This window comes from Bicyclus anynana, chromosome 16 (assembly GCF_947172395.1).
Source record: "Bicyclus anynana chromosome 16, ilBicAnyn1.1, whole genome shotgun sequence".
NCBI classification, from domain to species: Eukaryota; Metazoa; Arthropoda; class Insecta; order Lepidoptera; family Nymphalidae; genus Bicyclus; species Bicyclus anynana.
This window is the reverse complement of record NC_069098.1, coordinates 14,797,997-14,822,990: the sequence shown is the minus strand read 5'-3', so window position 1 is coordinate 14,822,990 and position 24,994 is coordinate 14,797,997. Positions and strand designations below refer to the sequence as shown.

The following is a 24,994-nucleotide window of genomic DNA, read 5'->3' as shown; positions in this document are numbered from 1 at the left end:
TCAGGAAAAGCAAACTTATTTTCTTAAATTGTTGTTTTGTATAGAAAATTAGGTATATATCTTGAACATGGCCATTTTGTTTTTCGTTATGTTGTTTAATTTACTTGCAATTAGGTAAAAATGGTTTTGGCGCTCACGTCATAAAGATTTGCGTCGTGCGTCAATCGCTCCGTGCTTTTCACTCACGTGAAAGTCATAATTCGGCGTCTCGCTTGCGCTTCGAATTTTATCCATATCATACCGACGCGCTGCGCGCTCTTAACACACAACTCGACATTGTAGACATTATTTAGATATCGTTTGTTTATATAACTTTCGTTGTTTACTATGCGACTAAATTATGATAATAATTAGGCGCCTTTGTTCGCCTCAGTTTCGCGCTAGTGATATAGGTATATCTAATAGCAATGATATTAAATACTGTTAGATGTGTTATTAACGCATGAAAAATTAGGCGCTCAAAAGAGGAAATTTATAGTCAACTCAATGTTAGTTGTGGTCAACAACGAACGTTATTTAAACAAATAATACCTAAATATCGTCTACAATGTCGAGTTGTGTGTTCAGGATGTGTAAAAACTATATATATATATACATAAATATATAATGGAATTAAAGACAAAATTGTGCATGTGTGCGCTCAGTGTTGTAGCCTATTATTCGGATCACTTTTTGCGGTGATGTTGTAACAGATCTATAGTATATAATTATTATTATTGTCTAATAGTATAAAACCGTTGCCCCCCTGCCCATGATTTCACAACAATTTCAAAGTAAAGTGAACCTTTGGCCTCTTTAAAGTCGTGTAGGTATTATTTACGACAAGGTACCGAGATTATGGCTTATGTTAACCGTTTAACGTTGGGAATAGATAATTATTATAAATATTTGGATAATAGCATCGCCGTAATAGCCCACTGAATATGACCTCTGCGTCCTATTCCGGAGGGTGTGGGATCGAATCCGGTCCGGGGCACGCACCTCCAACTTTTCAGTTGTGTGCATTTTAAGAAATTAAATATCACGTCTCAAAACAGTGAAGGAAAAACATCGTGAGGAAACCTTCAAACCACCAGAGATTTTTTTTTAATTCTCTGCGTGTGTGGAGTCTGCCGATCCGCATTGGGCCAGCGTGGTGGACTATTGGCCTAACCCCTCTCAATATGAGAGGAGACTTGAGCTAAGCAGAGAGATGGGTTTATAATGATGAGTGGATGATTAAACGGATTTTTAACTTTACGGTAGATTTGCGATCCGTACGATGTCAGTGGTCGCACTTGTATGACTTTCTATACAAATAATATAATTATATAATCCATTTAATGCGATGCGTCCGATACGTACTCATCGGATCTGTCGATAAAAGATATTATAATCGCACAGAGTAACTAGTGTTAGTCTTTACAAGTAACTTGTGAAGCCGGTGAAACCCATATAAAAAACCAAACGTCACAGTTTTAAAATATTTAAAAACATAAGACGCAAGAAAAATGTTTCTTGAATAATATTGAAAATTACTGATGCGACGCTTCGTGTCGTACTGACTCGAGAATGTATTCGTTTTGAATTTCGTATTTGTGTCGGGTACGACACCGTTGTGTTCCTTGCGCTCCATCTGCCTATTATTGATTAATCTGTGTATAATCGGTTAAATGTATCCATGTATGTGGAATATTCCTCTTTTATTGATTTACAAAAAAGTCTGTGCTAGCATCTTAGATGACTTAGTAAGTAAACCTTAAAAGATTGTATATACATCGTAATTTCAAAAAATTATACATAAATACGACGTAGTCCGAACGAGGTCGCGGGCGTACGCTATGTATCGAAATGAAAAAAATCAAAAGTTCACACCGTCTCGCGTCATTTGACGTTAATTATAAAAGACGTCACTTGGGGGAAATTCTACGATATCATCGCTGGATATGAGCCGAGTCTTGAGAAACTTTCACTTTTCATTTTGAGGATAATTTGTTTTAATTTGTCACCACAAGCGAGTCGCAGGGATTCGCTGGATGCAGGTGGCTCAGTATCGTGATGTTTGGAAGTGCCTACAAAAGGCCTATGTCCTGCAGTGGACGTCCATCGGCTGATATGATGATGATGTTCTCACAGTATATAGCAATATAGTAGCAAGACACCGCTTAAGCTAGCGCTCTAATACGTCATTGACACTCGCGCGAGCGGCGAGACGAAGTACGAGGCCAATGTAACAATTCCCAACTTAGGGGTTTCCCCCCGTATTTAGGGGGTAGATTATTGCGATGGGATTTTTTTAGGGGTCTGAAATTTTTAGGGGTATTTTCAGGGATTTTTTGACTCTTTTGAATTGATAATATTAATATTTCTTTCTTGACCTAGGGACTTATAACGACATGTAATACGTAATTCTATAACCACTCTGTGGCGACTGGCGGAAATTTTTATCTAATAAAAAAAGTGTTAAATTTATTTAATGTCAACATGTATGATTTAAAAAAATCTGAATCTTCAGATGAAGACGTAATATTTTATGTATGTATGACTTTTGAAACATATTACAGCATATTAATTCTAAATCATTATGAATTTATATTTTTTAGGGTGACATCTCAATAATTAAGGCGATTTTAGGGGTTTTAGACACAAACTTTAGGGATAAATACCTACGCGCTCGTAGTTCTTCTCGGCACTCGCGGCGCTCGCTTTCGACGCGTCGAGGTACGAGACGATGAACGAGGCGCGAGTGTAACTGAGCCATTAGAGTCAACCAATTATGCTATATATATAATATTTGTATGTATATGTGTGAGAGACTGTGATTTTTTACCCGAGATAGTATGTCTCTAATATAATCTTTATGTGTGTGCGAACTGCAAGAACTTTTAAATACGACAAATATCTATCGTGTCGCATATTTCTTGAAATGTACCAGAAAACCCTTAAGTAAGCCGTAGACTGCAAGCAATGTAAGCGAGCAAAGCCGCGAGAAAAAGCTACTACAGAAGATAAGTAGACTCTACTTTATCTGTATGTTTTTGTTGCAGTGCATATCTTCTTGCGTCATCAAACTGCGGGTGAAGAGACGGAGTGAGACCAAATTATGTGAGTAAAAACAAAATTATTTGACAGAACTTCCTAGACATAGAACATAAATGGAAATGCGTGACCAAGCTTCATAGACATACGAGTAGAAGATAAATGTAAATGCGTAAATCATCATCATTCATCATTATCAGCTGATGACATCCACTGCTTTACATAGGCCTCTTGCATGGACTTCCAAAAACAACCGTATCGAGCCGCAAGCATTTAACGGCTTCCAGCAACCCGCTTGATGTCAGTCCACCTAGTGGGTGGTCGACCAACACTGCGCTTTCTTGTACGGGATCGCCATTCGAGCACCTTGGGAGCCCAACGTCCATCGGCTCTACGAACTATGTACTACCACTTCAGCCTCGCGACTAGTTGAGCTATGTCAGTGACTTTGGTTCGTCTGCGCATCTCCTCATTTCTGATTCGATCACGCAGAGAATCTCCAAGCATAGCTCGCTCGCCAAATATCACGGCTTTCAGATACACATGTATTAATAACATGTTTTTATTAATCTTAACATTTTTGGTGGGAGTGGCTAGTTACCGACAAGGACATATTGCCAAGCGATTTAGCGTTCCGGTACGATGACGCGTAGAATCCGAAAGGGGTGTGGATTTTTACCCTCCTCCTAACAAGTTACCCCGCTTCCATCTAAGATTGCATCAACAGGTGAGATTGTAGTCAAGGGCTAACCTGTAAATAATAAAAGAAACATAGAATAAAATATGAGTCACCATCAGTACGTTTAGATCTTTTAAAGTACGCAACGGATTTTCATGTTGTTTTCCTCATTAGATAGAGAGATAGAGGTGAGGAGATTTCATGACAAAGTCGCGGGCATCCGCTAGTTAATAATATATGCCTTTAAACTTATGTAATGTATGTTAGTTTGTGCAACCTAAGCGAAGGCACAGTTCACGTAACAGTAACATCGCACGGTTCACTTTAATACCATCGTATTGCTCTTTTCCTCCTAATGCGATTAAGTCTAGCAAGAATGGCTTCACTATCACAAACATAGTGTAGTAGCCAACGAAATGTGAACCCAAACCGTATTGCTATCATCATAAGAGCTGCAATTGAATAATGTTTAGTTGATGTAGCGGTAAATTAATTTCAGTGCACGTCGTTCGCAGACATCTTCCAAGTCCCAAGTTAGGCCGCCTTTCCTTAGCGGAGGTTGAGACTCGGCTATAAAGGAATTCTATTATTAGAAATCTTTTATAAAAACGTAATATTACGCTTTCTTTTGCAACAAGGCAGCCTTAAACAATGTATATACTTAGTTGAATAAATTTTCAGGTATGCAGTTTTCCTCACGTTTTAAAACCGGTCCAGTAGTTTCATTTTCGGAGCCTATTCGTAACAAAAAAATCACAGGTTAAATGCATATATTATTAGCTAACGGACGCCCGCGATATTTCCTATCGGGACTGTGTTTTTCCGGGATAAAAGTAGCCCTTAAGTTGGTTGATTAATAACCTCCTCTATCTTCCTAAAGACCCATTAAAATCGGTTTAACCGTTTTAGAGATTAATTACTTACCTCTTTATCGTATTAGATATATTATGTACAATGTGCATATTAATCCTACATCCTGATAAATCCTTCCTACTTCTTAAGAATTATATTATTGCGTTTGCATGGTTGTATGGATGTTTGTTATTTTTTTACGAAAAAACTACAGAATGAATTTGGCTGAAATTTGGAATGAGGATAGTTTATACCCTGGATTAAACATAGGCTACTTTTACCTCAAATCCCTTTTATTAGAATGCATGGTTCCCGCGGAATTTGTGAAAAACTGATTTTCACGCGTCTGAAAGCGCGGGCACAATCTTTAGGGTACGTAAGGCCTTCAAAGGGATTTCTAATATAATACATTTAAATAAAATAATTGGTTGTTAAAATAAAGTTACTTTTAATATTAGTCCTTGGGCCCATCCCCATAAACAAAGTATTTATTCATGACCAATGCTGCTCAAACGTTCTGTATGTAATAAGTGTGGCGAGTCGAACAAAACTATGAAATAGGTAAACCATGGAGGTTGGGCGTTTTACTTACAAGCCTTCTTCCAGACTTTGGTGCGTCCGATAACAATTAATATACCCCCTGAACATTGTCCGACATAATTACCAATATCAGTCTGTTCTTTAAAGTCTATTCTCCAAAAGTCTGTTCTTTTGGATGTATTTATTTATTTAATTGAACCCAACCACAAACCTCCTATATTGAAAAACTAGCGGAAGCCCGCGACTTTGTCCTCGTGGAATATAGTTTTTCACAAATCCCTCGGGAACCATGGATTTTTCCGGGATAGAAAGTAGCCTATGTGTTAATACAGGGTATAATATATCTCAATACTTAATTTCAACTAATTTGGTTCAGTAGTCGAGCCGTGAAAGAGTAACAAACATTCATATCATCAAAATCATTAGTTTTCGCAAATCTCGGGAAACCATGGATTTTTTTGATCCATACAAACATTCGCGTTTATAATGTTAGTAGTAAACCTCATTCATTTCTAAGGGTTAAAATGCTTGATTGTCGATGTGTAACAGCCAAGTATAACATGGACATGCCAAAGAAGCAATGCCCATCATACAAACCTTAGCATATCTCGTAATTTGCCGTTTGCGTCAGTTTAAATCGCGTATCGAAGATGGCTAGTCTTCTGACTTCAAACAAAGGCAGCTGTTCACTGCGACAAAGTTCCAAACTTCAGACCTGTGGCGTAGAGTTACGACTTTATCACAGGTTGTGCATTTTCATACAGTTCGGGCGGCTACGTAGTCGCCACTCGTATATAAAGCCTTTGAGGTTGCGCCGGTGTTGCCAGGTCGATTCGATTTGCCTCGTTAGCGGGAATATTGAGGCGGTATTGAGTTAACGCGTTTCATGGTGTTTATGCTTGAAAATATATATGTTGATACTATATCTATTGCATTTTGAGATTAAAGATCACGGAAGAGATTAAATTAGACATAGATTTTTTAATGAAATTTTACTTAACACGATAAATTAAAGCAAACACATCTGTATCAGGAGTGTGATAATAGCCCAACGGACGAAAATTGTATCCCTCGTTGTTGAGTTCGAGTCCTTCTGTAGGTCTAGTGACGCATTTATTATTCTTCGCTACTAAGCGTAAAGTTATCGCAATGCGTCTTTAAACTTTTGCCACAGGTATAGAATGTGCCTACTTATTTATGTAATTTTATCATGAATTATCATAATTTATTATTTTAAAAATCAAAAAATCAAAATCAAAAATCATTTATTTCAAGTAGGCTCAGTTTACAAGCACTTTTGACACGTCAGTTGACTATTTGTAAAGATTCTACCACCGGTTCGGAAGGCAGGTTCTGCTGAGAAGATACCGGCAAGAAACTCAACTTATTTATATTTATATTTATAATTATCATACTAAGCAAATGTTTTGATGAAAAATAGGATATTCTTAAAACAAGCAGTAAAACTGATAAAAAGCATTCGTTCAGTTCTTATACTGACACCAGTTCAGGAGGTAGGGTATAACAAAAGAATGGACCCAAGGACCCCCTGGCAACATGCTGAATCGTAATCTGCATGCTTTTAAGTTCAAAACTGTAGACAGTATGCGAATTATGCACACTCAATACCTCACAGCGCCTGGTCACCTGGTCTAAATCCAACAAGAATCCAATTAGAATAGTGGGGGAAACCAAACGCGGTTGCATGGCAACACCGTTCAAAAACTTGTGCGAGCGAGAAGGAAAACCAGTCAGGTTGTCGAGTCACCGTTCGCGGCGCGGCGTTTCTTTAACTGAACATTATTGTTAAAATTAGTGTTTTGGTGAAAAAACATTGTTTCACAAAGTGGTGTGTTGTGGTGGTGGTCGGAGGCAGTGGTCAGTGGTCAGTGGTAGAAAGTTGGTGGTCAGGCCGGGTGATTGAACTCCGGGGCCGCTCCGAGCTGCATTTTCTGTTAGTACTTGTTTCATTGACAGTTATACCTTTTTTTTTATTTCAAGCGGTATACCAATTACTAATGGTTGTACAAAAATAGGTTTCTTTTATTTATCTTATACTAATTTTAGTATTTTGGGGTAGTGTATCTTTTGTTTGGACTAAATTATTTCTGCGGACTAAAGTAATTTGTATGTTAATCCAGGTCATGATTTCAACCTACTAAGACAAAATTTTTACTTAAATTCGTTAAGCTAGTTATGCAAAATTCAATAACAAAAATATTGTTTTATCAATAAATAATATATAATAAAAAACTGATTAAAAAATCTTTCAATGAATATCATATTAAACTAGTAAAATAACTCAAAACAGGATTCGAACCTGTACCTTGCAGGGATAATCTATGGAGTTATGTTGTATAATAAATAAATAAATATACTTAAACAATATAAACATCACTATCTAGCCCCAAAGTAAGCGTCGCTTTTGTTATAGATAGATAGCTGATTTTATATCATAAAAATGTATATATTACATATATACATTAACATATGTAATATATACATTTTTATGATATAATGTATAAATATACTCAGACACTGGAAAATCTCAAATATTTTCCGGTTGCGGGAATTGAACCCACGGCCGTAGATGCAGAAAGCTGGGTCACTACCCACTGTGCCACGCGGCAAACGTATTTTCTTGTTATTTTTATTAACATTTGATAATAGAATATCGTTTACACACTTGAAAAGGTTCTATTCGTATTAACAGGAATTAGGACCAGCAAGGCACTTGTTGGTTCGATGCAAGGTGCTCCTGGATAGATGTCTTTACTCACGTCGTCATTTAGAGTACTTCAAATTATACGTGAAGCTATAAGCCTTTCAGTAGCTAGAGCTCAAAAAAAACCAACAAACGCACTAGCCGTCTCTACGATTTTCGAAAGTTCCCCTCAATTTCTCCAGGATGCCATCATCAGATCCTGACATGAAAAAAATGGGACCACCCTGGAATCAAACTCTTCAAAACAAAAAAAGAATTTTCAAAATCGGTCCATAAATGACGGAACTATCGCTGGACATACATAAAAAAAAACATACATACAGCCGAACGTAGAACCTCCTCCTTTTTGGAAGTCGGTTAAAAAGGATTGAGCCTTTCAGTAGCTAGAGCTCAAAAAAGATTGACAAATTAAGTTCGTCAAAACAAGTACAAAAAAATTGAATTCCTCTAGTGAACCCTATTCAATTCTAGGTTCTGCACCTGATTGGACTTTGTTAATGGATACGTATGAGAAACATTATAAAATTATAAATAAATTTTATGAACTAATGAAATCAGTGTGCAGTATTAACTATTATATTAACGTTATACTAGCTAAAGTGTCTACCTACCATTGGTTGTCTATCTACCATCCGTTTTTCTTTACTTTCTTTCCTTCTTCTTTTGAGAAGGCGTCCTTACTCACGTAGTCTAATTTGATTACTGACAAAGAATTAAAATCCAAATCACGCGTATCTGAAAAAAAAACATTTAAATTTCAATTATATAATTTTGATGATAAAACATGGAAATTTTCTTCTACTTCAAAAATGGGATCACTTATTTAAAGAGTAAAAACCACTTTATTAATGTCGATTTAAATTCACTTAATTCCTGAATCTAGATAACATTTCAACCCAAAAAAAAATTAACTTGAAAGACTCATGAAAAACTAAGTTTTGATTATAAAATATATATAAAATAGATATAAGTAAAAGACCGTTATCTATACTCTAAGTTTAATTCAACCATCCATGCAATAATAAATCACGTACAGTTATAAATCTTGGTCTCCAATCAAGTCTACACACCGAAATCCAAATCAATAAATTCCTAAGAAACAATAAAGATAATTGCAAATCTATCTTCAATTAAAAGTTACAAATAATAAAAGTCGAAGAATTACGGGCCAGTATTCCAACCGGCTTAAGTAAAAAAAAAAATAACCGACATGGTAAAAAACCGGTCAACCTTGGCTCGGAATTCATGCGCTTCATATTATTATGGTTTCAAATTTTCTCCTTTAAAAGCCTTGAAACGTCTGCATATTTCATGACTAGCTAACGCCGCGCGGTTTTCCATCCTCGTAAGAATTCGGGGATAATATAGCCTTATAGCCTTCGTCGATAAATGGGCTATCTAACACTGCAAGAATTTTTAAAATTGGGCCAGTAGTTCCTGAGATTAACGCGTTCAAACAAACAAACTCTTCAGCTTTATAATATTAGTATTTCGCGATTTCTGGCCAAAATTTCTGTCATTCAAGAAACCTGTGTCAGTAAATGCTATTGATTTTCCATAACCTCCAAATGCATTTAACCTTCGAACGTTTAAGAAATATTTCCTATCAAGCAAAATTTTAAATATTAGATACAATAATGGAATTTATAAAACTATTTGCATTTTTACGGCTTCGGAGCTTAGGTTTCTAGTATTGTTTCTAGGAGACTATAGAAATATCCCCAGGCTAAATAAAGTCTTCTATGGAACAGTTAATAAATACCCATCATCATCATCTCTAAAAAATCATACATTATCATCATTTACAATTGTTAACATCTGATCCAATGGCACCAAGTAGGTGCTTTTATCTTTTATCTTTATCTTTAAGGAACTCAACAAATGTGTAGTAACCTTCACTAAATAAATATTTTTCACGCATTTCTTAAACTTATGCATTGGCAGGTCTTGTTATAGAAGAGTACACCCAACTCTACGAAAGATTTTTATTCTTTGGAGACGATTAGCAGATATAACAAACTTAATGCCTGTATCTATTAAGAAGGGGGTTTCCTCAGTTTGCCTTCTTCAGAAGGTTATTTAAAACAATACACCGATCGAGAGAGCAGTTATGTGTCGAATGGACGTAATGACAATAGCGTGACTTGGCATCATGCCGTTACGTCAAGCCTCAAGTGTGACTCAGATAATTGTGAGGCAATTTGACGCATGAGGATTAAAACAATACAATCTCCTCAGTGCCATTAATCTTGTCCGACTTTGAAATGTGTTGTGTAGGCTCCATCCATTACTTAGATGAAAGATTGAGAAGGATATATGGGGTACATTTTTTCTCTGATAACAGTACTCGCGGGAGTTAGTCCAAGATGACGGATTGTACATTGGATTTCCATGGGTATTTTGATCTGATATGTTCTGTATTATTATTATGTATGTAGAGACTAAAGAATAGCCATATATGCCTAATCGATTTAGCAAATGCAAACATACTTGTAGCTGCATTCCCTGTTTCTTTACTTTAATAGTCACAAGATAGTTCAATGCGTTTTTTATGAGTTTCTGATGCTGTTTCGGTTTTACACCAACGCGCCTTTACTACTACAACTATTTCAAATATTTCCAAACCTTCTTCCCAAAGTAGTACGTTTTTGTAAAATATCCTACTCTATCTAGTTTTGATTATTCCTCCGTATGGTAATGGTATTCCTTATGGTCGTTCATTGCTGAAGGTCATTTCCGCACTGTGGTCAAAGAAAACATTTCTGCGGTGTCTTTGTTGCGTTTCTTACAACTTTCTGCCAAAGTCCGGTCTCAGTATATTATATGATACACCCTCGTCCCAATGCAACGAAACGAGGTGATATCTTCCATTGCTCGCGTCATTTCATTTCTCTTCCTGGGATTTTTGTGGTGCACATCTGCCTGCTAGGTTGAAACCATGAGCTTATCTAAGTTTTCGACCGCCCCGAGGCGCAGTGCGTAGTGACCCTGCTTTCTGCATCCCCGGCCGTGGGTTAGATTCCCACTGGTGGAATTTGTGTGTTTAGCATGGATGTTTTGTTTTCCAGTGTCTGGGTATATTTATAGATTATATTAGTATTCATATGTAGAATATAGATTTACGAGCATATTTTAAAACCAGCATTTTAGCACCCATATAACACAAGCTACGCTTACGTGGTTCCCGTTCCTGTAGGAATATGGGGATAATATATAGCATTTCTCTATAAATGGGCTATCTAACATTGAAAGAATTTTTCAAATCGGCCTAGTAGGTAGAACCTGAGATTAGCGCGTTCAATCAAACAAACAAACTCTTCAGCTTTATAATATTTTTATAGATCGGAAAGGCGGCGAGGAATATAACCAAAAATTTCTAGTAATAATGATCAAAAGACATCGAGCGGTTATGTGTGAACGAAACTTGAAGAACTAGCTATTGTCGGTAACTTACAACATTAACATTGTTTAAATTCAACAAGACTAGCTGCACTATGAGTCATCATTGTAACTGGTTTCAACATCAGGAAAATTAAAATGTTTACTGCTGATTAATCCACGCGTAGTTGTCTTTAATTCATTTGAATTGTTCTGCCTCGGGTATTGTTTGGTTTTCATGAATGTAGCGACGGTGGACATCGATCATTTTTATGTAGGAAACTTCGTTACTTTGCACAAAAATAAGCAACATAGTCAGAGATACTAACCAGCTGTTATTTTACTGTTGCTTAATTAATAGTTAGACAACTTAATAGCCACAATGTCCTACAAATTGCGTGGTAAGAAGTTATTAGTGAATTAGCCTGCTAATGGCGATTGGAAAACCATCGGCTTTCAGAGCAACGTTTCGCAGGGCATGTAAGTAATATGAATTACATTCATCGGTTAGTCTCTAGAATATTCTTGATATTTTACTACAATTTGGCACTGTTGCATTTCTGGGCCGTGTGGTTCGTGCATTCATAATGTCCCCGCAACAACTAGAGATCGCGTCAACAATGTTGCAACTACGAGTAACAACAAAAAGCAACTCGGGAAATTTAATTTAACTTACAACAGTTGCAGCGCAATTGAGAACTATTTCTTACAACTTTGACGACTTTATTATAAATCAATACATAAAAATGTAATTGAAGTGTCTGTAAGATTTCCAAATAGATGTTTTGTCTAAAAAAAAACTAAAAAACACGCACTAAATTATAAATATTGGATTTAAGTTACGTGACTATTTTTTTCGTACTCCTGGCTTCAAACCTTTTCATTTGATATCCATTAATCATGGGGGTGGATTTAAAAGCCAGTCCGCCATTTTGGGGAGGCCGCCATATTGGATTTCTAATGACGTTTCTTAGCTAGTCATGTATTGTCATCAGAACTCAGAGCGTGTGCAAAATTTCATCCTAATCGAAGACAGGGAAGTGGGTCAAATTATGATTTCAAGATTTTCTTACATACAAGTGAAGTTATTACGTGTAAATAACTGTTTTTTACCAAATATAAGATATCAAAACACAAACGAGCTATTTTAAATTATTTACAATGTGTCACAGTAGGTAAAGTGGTCGGTTCCAGTATCATATTAAATACTATTAACATTTAATAGCCATCGTTACAGAGTCAAACTCGCCTGCCGACCCGCTTTAGAACAGCTTGGTGGGCCTAAATTTTCAAAAACATTTTTCTTCGATTGTATTTAATTTATTTTTACTGAACACACAAGCATTTTACGAACACAAGAAACACATTGAGAGATGATCTTCTAAGCTTCTAGAGTAAGTTATTTAATTAATTAGATTTAAAAAAATTAAACCGCCAAAGAGCAATCGAAGCGAAGATAAACTTTTGAATAAGCTTCTACTATATGAACCACAAAGCGTTAGCTTTTAGCGATATCTGTTCTGTGATATGAACCCCATAGATGTCAGCCATTAAAGCAAAAGGAAGCGTGGATATTTTAAGGACTAGACTCATAATTTGGTAACGCCTTTTACTTTTTGTACCAAGTACCGTTCTAACTTCTATCAGCCAAGGAATGTATACCTGACCACACCGGATCATAAAATGTACACGCCAATTTAACCTCTAACCCATAGATGTAAAGATTATAGTTGCTTGAAAAAAAATAAGTGGAAGACTGTAAGGAACTGGTTCCGAAGTTAGCAGAGCACTAAGTGACCAACATTAAAATTAAACGCATACAAATTTAAACTCTATCGCTCAATTTATAAAGTACAATCTGTGTTGTAGCAACAAATAAGATTGTTTTCTGATAGTGCTATCATTATCAGTGAGCGTGAAGGAATTTATGTTCTATACAGTTAGGGTTAAAGTTCAAATTGTTGTGTAAGCTGAAGCGGTTTTTAATCTGTAGTTCTTAGGCGGTGGACATAAAAATATTATCATAGCTTGTGTAATGAATGTTGCGGTTTCAATGAGGTCTTGGTTTAATTTGATTTTTATATTCACTTAAGTACATTAACAGATGATTTTTTAGATGATAACCGGTGATGAGAGGTTAACTACAGAATAACAAGACACTCGACCTTCAGAATTTCAAATAGAATGTATTTGCTTTACTACTTTCATCTATCTTCTATCTATATCTACTTATAATAAATCTGTAGAGGTCCATTCTGTACATGAAATATATGTATATATTTCCAAAATAACTATCAGGGGGTGATTAGTGACTGATGCCAATCAGTAAAATTTTTGTCTGTTTGTCTGTATGTTTAACTATTCGACGGATTTTAACGAAACTTGGCACAATTATTCTTCATAATTATTCAATCTGGAAGTATAATACTCTTTCAAACAAAAAAATGAAACATACGCATCTCAATTCAGAACCTTCGCCTTTTTTTCTATCAATCGAAGACATGCGTAACGTCAGTTACATATTATTTATCAAGTTTTGTTAATTCTTATATTTTGTTTTTTATCATGGTCTTAGAAAAAGTATTCTATGCTATATATAACTATCCTCTTTAGGCTCCGACTTTTACATTACACTGCCAGAACAAACTAAAAGTCTCCAACCTTACTTCTTACGTATTAAGCTTCGGTAAGTAAAACTATACCAACTTTTACTTAGTTATCTGTCTTAACTATTTATCTTGCTCAAGTTTTTTTTCCTCTGAATGCCAATAAATAACATACTTAGGTAGCTACTTAATCTTTTATTAACCACCCTATCAATTCTTATCGAACTTTCTGCAGAGGCGAATAGCGAGCGAAGGTAGCTTTAACGTTTTGGTTTCCTCGGAGTAATTAACTTCAGACGTTGGGGTCCCAAAGTGCTGGAATGGCGACCCCGCACTAGTAATCGCAGTGTTGGCCGACCCCCCACCAGGTGGACTGACGACATCAAGCGAATCGCAGGGATTCGCTGGATGCAGGTGGCTCAGTATCGTGATGTTTAGAAGTCCCTACAAAAGGCCTATGTCCTGCAGTGGACGTCTATCGGCTGATATGATAATGATGATGATGAATTAACTTAGTCTTCTTGATAAGTGTTATATCAAATTAGGGACCTTTTAAAGCTTTTTGTTTAGGTACCCCCAGGGATCTACGGAAGACTCAGCGGGGCTCTACGTTGACGTGACATAAAATTGGGGGTCCACGAAAAATTTATCTGGTTTCATACCAAATGGCAGACAGCCATTTGTCGTATCCAGTTAGTTTGGGCTCGTTCGGGAAACTCCGCGACATCTTTTCGTCCGAAATTCCTCAGTGCCTGAAGACGAAAGTCTTCGAACAGTGCGTGTTGCCAGTATGACCTACGGATCCGAAACTTGGTCGCTAACTATGGCTCAAAGTCTTTCAGTGGGCGATGGAGCGAGCTATGCTTGGAGTTTCTATGCGTGATCGAATCAGAAATGACGAGATCCGTAGACTTTAATCTTTTAACTCAATTTAATATTTGGACCTTCGTTATCTGTTACTGCCAAAGCCGCTATTCAAATTGCATTGTTGCTTATTGTAGTTACTTACCAAGGTGCATAAGCTGACATACTTTAAGCTTTTTCAAGAAAACGTAGGTGTGACCCTCACAGGCTCTCTAGACCACGAAAATTAATTGTCGTTTCCTTTCAATATATCACGGAAAGACAGCCAAAATCTCAGCAGACTGTCGGTAATAGTTAATTAATGACCTAAGTGACAAGTTTGTTTCCCGCCTGATTACTAAATCGAAGTTTCCAACAGGGCGAAAACAAAAAGGTCATCTTTTCAATTCACAGCCTCTAGGGGTGGAAAGGGGTAACTTTGAGTCATTAGACGAGACCAGTTTCAATTCTAAATTTCATTTTACCTTTTTGAATAGGTAAGGTAATCAACTAGCTGGTTTCTTATACGCATCTTAACTCTTAGAAATGCAGATGAAAAGTATCAACACCAAAAGAAAAAGATAGTAAAATCGTTTTAAGAAAAGAAAACATTGAGTAGAGATGTACTTAGTAATTATAAAATGGATGCTGAAAATGATAACGTGTGCATGAATGGTCAAATGTTTATTTTCGAAACATGAAGTATCTTATGATCTTATTTGTAGCATGTATGTAATTAAAATCATGCCAAATTTAAGTTGAATTCATCCTGTAGTTTCAGAGTGATACACTTTTTCAAAATGCATGTTTTTAACTTTCTTGTGTTTTTTAATAAATTAGTGTGATGTTATCATGATAAAATATTGGATAGTGTTATTAAAATAAGCAATAAAACGGCTACAAATCACTTGTTCAGTCCATATACTCGACATCAAAGTGGGTAGGGTGTAAGAATGTAAATAACAAAAGAATGAATCAACAAACCAACATGCAAATTCGTAATATGCATGCTCTTCTGAGTCCAAAACTTTAAACAGAATGCGGTCCTCGATTTTTGCATATTCACATCCTCACAGCGCCTGGTCTAATTACGTATGATACGTCTAGCGCGACAAACGACGACTTAGTGATAGAATTAAAAAAAAACTTTATACACTTTAATACACTTTCAACTAATCCGTTACTTTCAATAAAATGTAAGGATTATGTTAAAATATTTAAAAAAAATTCTAAGGCACGTGAAACTGTACCCATACTAGTTAATCTTTTGGATGTTGGTATAATGCGGGTAATAAGGCAATTGTTATTGTATTATTGCCGGAAAGGCCTGATCCGGTCAGAGCACCATGTATTATGGGCGGGCGTATTTTATGGCGTAATCCCTTTTGTGTTATCTTTTGTATTATTAATGAAAGATGATAATATTATCTTTTATTAACTGTTGTAATTGATAAATGGTGTTTCTAGAATTTAAATGACATATTTAGAAATTTTTAGCCTAGCCTAGCTCGCCAACCCGCTTTGATTTCATATTTCCTCTCCTATAAAGAGGAATGTGTGGAATGGGCTAACAATGATGATGAAATTAATAAAAAACTACTCAAATATAGGTTAGTTTTCTTAAGCTACCACTATTTAAGGCTTGTCTATTGCCGACATTTTTATAATACCTACTCGTATTGTCATATTTAACTGATTTACATTTAAGACACAATCCCTTGACTTTTTGACAATGAGATTGATGTCGCAGAAGATTTTGTCTTGAATTATATGTTGCATAGTTCGAAGAGCCGATGGACGTTGGGGTCACAAGGTGCTGCAATAGCGACCCCGCACTAGAAAGTGCAGGTGGTTGACCCCCCATCAGGTGGTCTGACGACTTCATACAAGTTGCAGGGATTCGTTGGATGCATGCGGCTCCTGCAGTGGACGTCCATCGGCTGATATGATGATGATATGTCAATCAATCAATCAATCAAATCATTGTACATATGCATAGCAGTATACCTAACTAATAATAGGTTGAGGCATTTCTAACAGATTTCCACGTACAACTCGTATAGATTACAACGTTGCCAAGGTACTTTTATAACTGTCGTAAGGCTTCGCCGCTCGTCTGTGAAGCCTTATGCTATCAAACAAATATTTGATTTCTCAGACAGAGCGGCGTATTCTCGATTCGTAAGTTATGATGTGTTTTATTTAACTGGGACTAATGATTATTTTTTATTTATTATTTTTATCTTTAACTTTTCACTAATTAGGTACATAGCACTAAATCGGGAAGATATTACAAGTTTTCACGCCGTTTTTTGATGACCTCGTAGATCTTTAAATTATTGATTATTCATTTATCATCGCAGTAGGTACGGATTAAGATAACTTGATGCCATAAACAATCATCCCCTGTGGCACTCCTTATATCCTTAAGCGAAAGAACAAAGAATTATTAAAAAAAATCTTAATATTTACCATAGCTAAAACATTTAGGTTTGTGTTGTTCCTTCTGCCCAAACTGGTTGGGGTCGGCACAGCATGACATATGTTGCCAAGATTCGACTATATTTTTACCTACGACATTTTTTGGCATTCACTCACAGCACAATCAACTAATTTATGAACTAAGTAGTAGGTAATGAATTCTCACTTTTTAAACCGTTATTTCGTGGTGACTGTTGGTGTGTGATTTTTTTTTGAGCTGCAACTGCAAGCTGCAGCCACAGATGAATATAATCACATTTTTTATTGAGTTTTATGATAGAAATTTAGCAGGGGGTCTACCGGAATCAGTTAAATTCGAAAGTGGTCTATGAGAAAATAAAGTTTGGGAGCCGCTGGTTTAGGGTGATATAGTTTAATTCTGTAATGATCACTATCAGAAGTTAATGACACTCAACGATTATCAAGGCTTGAAGTTCTTTCCCCCTCCTATTCACTCTCCCAGAGGGAGCGAGAGTGGGTTGTGGTGGAAAAAGCCAACGGATTCCGTGAATGAGCGAGCGGCGTACGGATAGGTACCAAATGTTATCTGAATGCGCAATTAATGACTGCATTATCTTCCTCGCTTATTATTCTGTCCGTACGCGAAATAAGAGCCTTTACACACGACGATTGCTAGAGCCGTGATAGCCCAGAAATTAAAATCGCTTCAATAGCCGCAGCGTAAAAGTGGATCAAACGTACTTACATACTTACACACACAATATAATATTATTATATTATTTCACGATCACTACAGATGTTAATGTTAATGACTAGACTTAATTGGTCCCTGAATTCCTTAACTGGTTAATCTTCCGTATTCTTCATAACGACGGGACGTTGGGGTCCCAAAGTGCTGGAATGGCGACCCCGCACTAGTAAGCGCAGTGTTGGTATACCCCCCACAAGGTGGACTGACGATATCAAGCGAGTCGCAGGTATTCGCTGGATGCAGGCGGCTCAGTATCGTGTTGTTTGGAAGTCCCTACAAAAGGCCTATGTCCTGCAGTGGACGTCCATCGCTGATATGATGATGAGGATGATGATTTGCAAAACAATATAAACTACAACGTCACTGCATAATCGCTTAATCTGAATTATTAGAATCGAGTAAAAATCTAAACAAGATTAAAAAAAATTCTCTCTCTGAAATTCTCAGTAGCAGGCCTGGTATGAAAAGTTATTGTTGTCCTTGGAGAGCCTTCGATACCGATTATAATAATCCCTAGCAACTGATAACGATCGTCGCAGGGTTAAATACCTATCGACCCTTTAGAAGAAGCCCTTAGAAAGGTATTCTTTACTCCCACACACTTCTAACCCTCTCTCGACTTTGTTAGAGCTGTGCTCACTTGATGCTGCTGGGGTCTCATTGATACCCTACGGAATATATACCAAAAAATCAAGAAACGTTTATTAAATTCGAAATCTTCGTGTTCCGTAATAATCATGTTGAAACTATAAGGGCACTAATTCAATAAAAATATGTAATAGGTAAATGCGACTCTCGCGGTTTTGTCCTCGAGAATTTTTTTTTTTTAAGTTTTCGTCTCCTGTTTTACCCCTTCTAATTTTACTTACGCCACAAAACATAACTTACGTACTGCTTCAGCACCCAATTTTTTTTTTTCTTTTTTTTTTATTCTTTACAAGTTAGCTCTTGATTACAATCTCACCTGATGGTAAGTGATGATGCAGTCTAAGATGGAAGCGGGCTAACTTGTTAGGAGGAGGATGAAAATCCACACCCCTTTCGGTTTCTACACGGCATCGTACCGGAACGCTAAATCGCTTGGCGGTACGTCTTTGCCGGTAGGGTGGTAACTAGCCACGGCCGAAGCCTCCCACCAGCCAGACCTGGACAAATTAAGAAAATCTCAATCTGCCCAGCCGGGGACCGAACCCAGGATCTCCGTCTTGTAAATCCACCGCGCATACCACTGCGCCACGGAGGCTGTCAAATGTAAATTTATGTACTTACTAAAATTTAACTGTGAAAAGGGAACAGATATGAGTAGATAGGCTTCCTTTTGCGTTTATAATATCACTATGGAGGTACATTTATATGTGGGTATATTTCTTAAGCATGGTTAGTGAGTCAATCGGTTAAACGTACATTGACTTCAAAGTACCTATTTTGTAACAAAAATATGAATTCGTAGTGCTTCCTGCCCAGTTAAGTTAAAAATACTAATGTGCTCGAGTCCCAAATCGAGCAAAAAAACACAAATTAATTGTCATGGGATCAATAAATTCTTTAGATTGGGTTGTGTGAATGTGCACTTATAAATTTAGTATTCCACGTGAGGGCGTTACAATACCTACATATTAGTCAACGCTTGCTTCATTCCCGCATAAAATAGCAAACACTGCACTCCATTCTGTTCGCTGTCGTCTAGGAATTAACGATTATAATCGCTTACATAATTTTAATCATCCGTTGCTTAACTTCCGACTACTCTATTTGTTTTGTCTATTCTATTTTGGACCGTATTTTAAACGCAATTAGGTTTATTTGTGACTATTAGCTTGTTGTTGCAAAAGATTTGAGTCATTTCACTGGCAGTCCAAGAATTTAGGGTTGCTGATTGAATATGAATTTATAAAGTGCCTGTTGAGCTGTTAAGTGTCCATTTGTTACATAATCATGTTTACCGCGCTATTGAAGGGTTAAGGTTTCACTTACAGCTTATTTAATTTTTTGCCCTCTCACGAAATTGACGCGATTTTACTTTTAGGCACTAGTAAGTAGGGTTGTTTACATAGTTCTTAAAGAAATACATCATAATAAGAATTTGAAGTTTTATTTTAAGATCTCAACCTTATATGATGCCGGGGAAGAGTCTTTTAACCTTCCCAGTTAGTAAGTTTTAATACCTATTTGTATAATTAATTATTATTATTTTATATCAATATGTAATATGGGTGCTATTACCTTTAATAAAAATTATTATTATTATTATATGAGTGAGTCAATATCGTTTTCACCTGTGTTTATGTTTACTTGTAATTTCTGCTACGATTAGACTGGTAATTGATTCAGAAGCCCAACGCAGGGCCCCTCCCGCTTGATAGGAAAGAGAATATGGAGCTTAGACTCACCACGCTGAGGGACTCTGATATCACTATCAGATATTAATGATAATGTCCGACACTGACTTCTTAACGGGTTATCCGAAGCACTTTAACTCCACCAACTTCCCAACTCCAAACTAAAAACTATTAATGAGAATTTCCTGAAAGTAAGATAAGTAAGCCTTATATCACATAGCCCAGAGGTGATAAGATGCGATCAGTGAAGAGAAATACAGACAAAATATCGTCCAATGGCGTCGGAGTTTCCCTGTCCCATCTCTTTTGTACCAACGTAGAGAAACTCAAAGACCTTATACTTACTAATACTTATAAGTATAAGGTCTTTGGAGAAACTGTACGCATCGAATAGGGCTGTAGTATAGACCTCATACTATAGCCGGAGAGCCGTGATAGCCCAGTGAATATGACCCTTGCTTCCGATTCCGGAGGGTGTAGGTTCGAATCCGGTCCGGGGCATGCACCTCCAACTTTGCAGTAGTGTGCGTTTTAAGAAATTGAATATCACGTGTCTCAAACGGTGAAGATAAAACATCGTGAGGAAACCTGCATACCAGAGAATTTTCTTAATTCTCTGCGTGTGTGAGGTCTGCCAATCCGCATTGGGCCAGCATGGCATATTGGCATATGATGATGATAGACCTCATGACCAGAGTCACATAGGCTCATTACTGTGCCAACGAGGAAGAACAATTCGATCGTATTACTGACATTGGTGTATTGTGTATTGTTCCAGTATCGGACATCGGCCACAACATCATCCAGGATGCCTTCCTCATCGCGGTGGAGGAGCAGGCCCGGCAGCGTCTGCAGCGACTGTCGGCGCTCAAGCGCATCACGCCCGTCGACATGTCCAAGCTGTCTGTAGAAGTAAGTTTATCTGTCGATACATTACGTACCACAAGCTCCTAAATCCGTAGCAATTCCATAATGTTTCGACATTTCGTACCCTGAGGCTTATCGCAGGATTGTTTCGTATAGCGATTTAAGACGTCATCGATGATTTCATTCACTTAATTCGTACCACTTACTGAGGTAAGATTATTTACGCTCTTAAATAAGATGGTCAGATATCATGATGGTTTTGTGAAAGGTAAGACCCAAGCTGTCTTGAAGTAAGTTCTCTGTCGACATATCCAAGCCTTACCACAAGCTCGTAAATCCGTAGCAATTCCATTATGTTTCGACTTTTCGTACCCTAAGGATTATCGCAGGATTGGCTCGTATAGTGATCTAAGACGTCATCGATGATTTCATTCACTCAATTAGTACCACTTACTGAGGTAAGTTATTTACTCTCTTAAATCAGATGAACATGTCATGATTATTATATGTAAAAGGTTGTGTTAAGCCTCGAAGTCTGTTGAAGTAAGAACATCTGTCGACATTTTCAAACTGTAAGTGCAAATTTCGTATATACTTTGCTTGTTTAATAGGTATAATTCAGTAACCCGAAACTTCGTTCAGGCACCGAATAGCAACAAGTAAATACCTTAAATATGTTTTTTAAAATCGCCAAAAAGATACGGCTGTCATAAAATCGTATTCATTTAAAATACCTAATGAAAAAATAACAAACGCACTAGTCGTCTCTACGATTTACGAAAGTTCCCCTCGATTTCTTCAAAATATCATCGTCAGATCCTGACATGAAGAAAATTAGACTACCCTGGAAGTATACCCTTCGTTCCAAACAAAAAATAATTCTCAAAATCGGTCCACTTATGACAGAAATGGCGCTCGACATACATAAAAAAACATACATACAGCCGAACATAGAACCTCCTCTTTTTTGGAAGTTACTTAAAAATCATATTGGATTTGTATCTAAGGTTTGTAAACTGTAAATCACATTAACCAACTTGGAGTTCTATATAGGTACCTACTCGTAAGATACAGCGATCTCTCCCATCATCGAAGACAAAGCAAGTGTTTAACGCGACTGCTTGACTACCGCGTTGAGCTCTTGGTGCTTCAGTCGAGTGTTCAGTATTTGCGTAGCGTTGTATTGATGTACTCGTAGATACTGATGAGCATTAGGATCAATGTGTAAAGACTAGTATTCTTTCTAAGGGACCCCCGCTGCCGCAAATTAGGGCCCATAGGAGTCTATGGCAGACACACTATCTGAAAAAAACTCTCGTTTGGAAAAGAAATGGCATGCTTGTTTTTGTACGTGTTTGGTGCTCTAGTCTTGATGCCCTAAGCAATTTTTCAGAAAAACCTCATTTTACAAAAGGCTAAATGTTCGTCACACATGCTTCTACCAAAGGTAGAACTATAACTATACAAGCCAATTATGAAGTTTGGACCGTGGTAGCTTTGGAAGGTAACAGGTTTCAAGGGTCTAGTTCCTCAAACTGCCTCATGCTCAACGGTAAAGGGACCGGACTCATCACCACCGGTGGTGGTTTGATCCCCGCCCGTTTGACTATTGTCGTACCTACTCCTAACACCATATTTTCCGACTAGTTGGAGAGAAACTGGAATATTGGTCATATTAAAAATATATGGCATCTTCTAAGAAAAAAAACCTATCCAAGAATGAAACGTAATTTATTGATATTTTTTACTGGATATCATGAGAACTCATGTTGCCTTTCACCAAACTCCATAACTAGGTATCGTACTAACTGTGGTAAATACAAGGGGTGGCGTATAGGTATGTCTGGCTATCATAGACTCTCGTACTATAATATAAATGTTACAATATAACAGCTACACATTGTCACAGTCGCTCTGATTGTGTCAGGGGCATCTGGCGCCTTATTTATTGCGTAATAATATCATCGGTTGATATACCGAGGTACCTATTTTATGCTGTGCGATTTGGTACATTCATTCATCATCATTAGCAACCAATTTTCGGCACACCGTTGAGCACGAGTCTCCGCTCAAAATGAGAGAAGATAGGTCAATAGTCTACCACGCTGGCCCAATGCGGATTGGCAGAATCCACACTTAGAAAATTAAGAAAATTCTCAGGTATGCAGGTTACCTCACGGTGCTTTTCCTTACTTATAAAATTACCAACTAGCAATTGTCAGTAATCCTCAAGTCACCTTTACAATTGTAAGTTTTTACTTCTCATGTAAGTTTTGGAAGTAGGTACTCCTAACAAAAAGATGTACACTATCGAGACTAACGGACTATCGAGGCAGATTGTTAAATAATACATATTGAAATCATGCACTTTTAGTTCGGGGTTAACAAGAACTCTAATGGCATCAATTTTAGTTTCGTGTTACCGTATCCAAGATAATGGAATCCTACAGAATTAACTAACAGAAAAATAAAGCTTATGAATTGAAAATCACTTGTAAAATATTGGAAAACATTTTCGATAAAATACTAAGGTTTCTTTTTAGGAATTAGTTGATTCGAGAAATCTATATTCCGTTGTTTTTTTTAATCGACGATATGTTCAGCACGCTTCGAAGACCACGTTAAGCCATGGATCCCTATCAATTATACTGTCAAGGTCAACGTCAAAGTCAAACTTCAAAATATTTTTACGGCCACAGAATGTCAAAAAAAATGCCCCACATCTCGAAAATCATCAAGAAATTCTGTTTTTTACAAATCCCACGGGAACTATGGAGTTTTCCAGGATAAAAAGTAGACAATGTTCTGCTCAAAGGTCCAAAATTTCACGGAACGTGTCACGGTATTTGTCGAACTTCGTCGAAAAGGCTCGACCGAATTTAAAGTTAGCCACTGACGATAAAGTGAGCTCACATGCCTGCAGCGCTAACAGCTTGACGTCCGATAAAACTGATTTTAAGTTGGTCGCGATCGGCATGTTGTCATGCACATCGTGACCAACACACGATCAGTTTTATCGGCCGTCAAGCTGTTAGCGCTGCAGGCATGTGAGCTCACTTGATCGTCAGGGGCTGACATAATGGTTTATTTTGTACATTTGGTAGGTACTACACGTTGTTATTACACAACTGATGAATATTTAAATGATAAACATACTAGGATGCCATTGGAACAGCTTCCACCTTCACACAGGAAGTAAAAGTATAAGAAATTGTAATTATTGTAAATTATAATCCTCGGCTGGGCCGATTGAGGTTTTCTTAATTGGTCCTGGTCTGGCTGGGGGGAGGCTTCGGCCGTGGTTAATTACCACCCTACCGTCAACGACGTACCGCCAAGTGATTTAACGTTCCGATACGTTGTAGTGTAGAAACCGAAAGGGGTATGGATTTTCATTTTCCTCGTAACAAGTTAGTCCGCTTCCATCTTAGATTGCATCATCACACCATCAGGTGAGCTTGTAGTCGAGGGCTAACTTGTAACAAAACTTGTTTTGTAAATAAGTAAACGTTTTTTTTGCAAATAATTATTATATGCTACAACGTTTGTCGGGTCAGCTCGTAGTACTACAAAGAGCTCTACAAAAAAAACTAGCTAAACACCGTTTTGTAAATACAGCCATCTCGTTAGCGCAATGAGCTAGTTGGCGAGCCCTTGCAACGGCTCAAAGCGACCCACTGCGAACTACCAAAAGAAATAACTAAACTAGCGCGGCCAGGGGTGTAGACGACAGCGGAAAATATAATAGAATATATTTTTATTTGCCCACACACAAAAAAGAAACAAACAGAATATACAAAAATCTATATGGTCGTGGACAAAAAAGGTATCAACCTCAGCACGATGCCAGAGCGAGCTGTAGTTTTGGTTGAAACCTGGTTTTCAGGTGAAACCTTGTATGTTCACGGACGTGTCTACGACTATGGTTAACTTAATACTTACAACAAACCAAAT

The 24,994-nt window shown here is 37.1% G+C and overlaps 1 protein-coding gene across 8 annotated transcripts in view; it reads left to right on the top strand.

Moving 5' to 3' along the window:
- Window positions 1–24,994, top strand: part of LOC112055890 (protein PALS1) — a 185,514-nt gene that overhangs the window by 9,045 nt on the left and 151,475 nt on the right. For 4 of the 8 annotated variants that reach the window (XM_052886067.1, XM_052886066.1, XM_052886073.1 and 1 more), the window contains exons 3-4: window positions 3,027–3,084; window positions 20,952–21,085. In XM_052886067.1, coding sequence (XP_052742027.1) covers window positions 3,027–3,084; window positions 20,952–21,085 — 192 coding nt within the window. Of the gene's footprint in view, window positions 1–3,026; window positions 3,085–6,825; window positions 7,048–11,608; window positions 11,673–20,951; window positions 21,086–24,994 lie in introns of those variants that run through there. The other 4 variants (XM_052886070.1, XM_052886069.1, XM_052886071.1 and 1 more) reach the window with 4 other exon arrangements.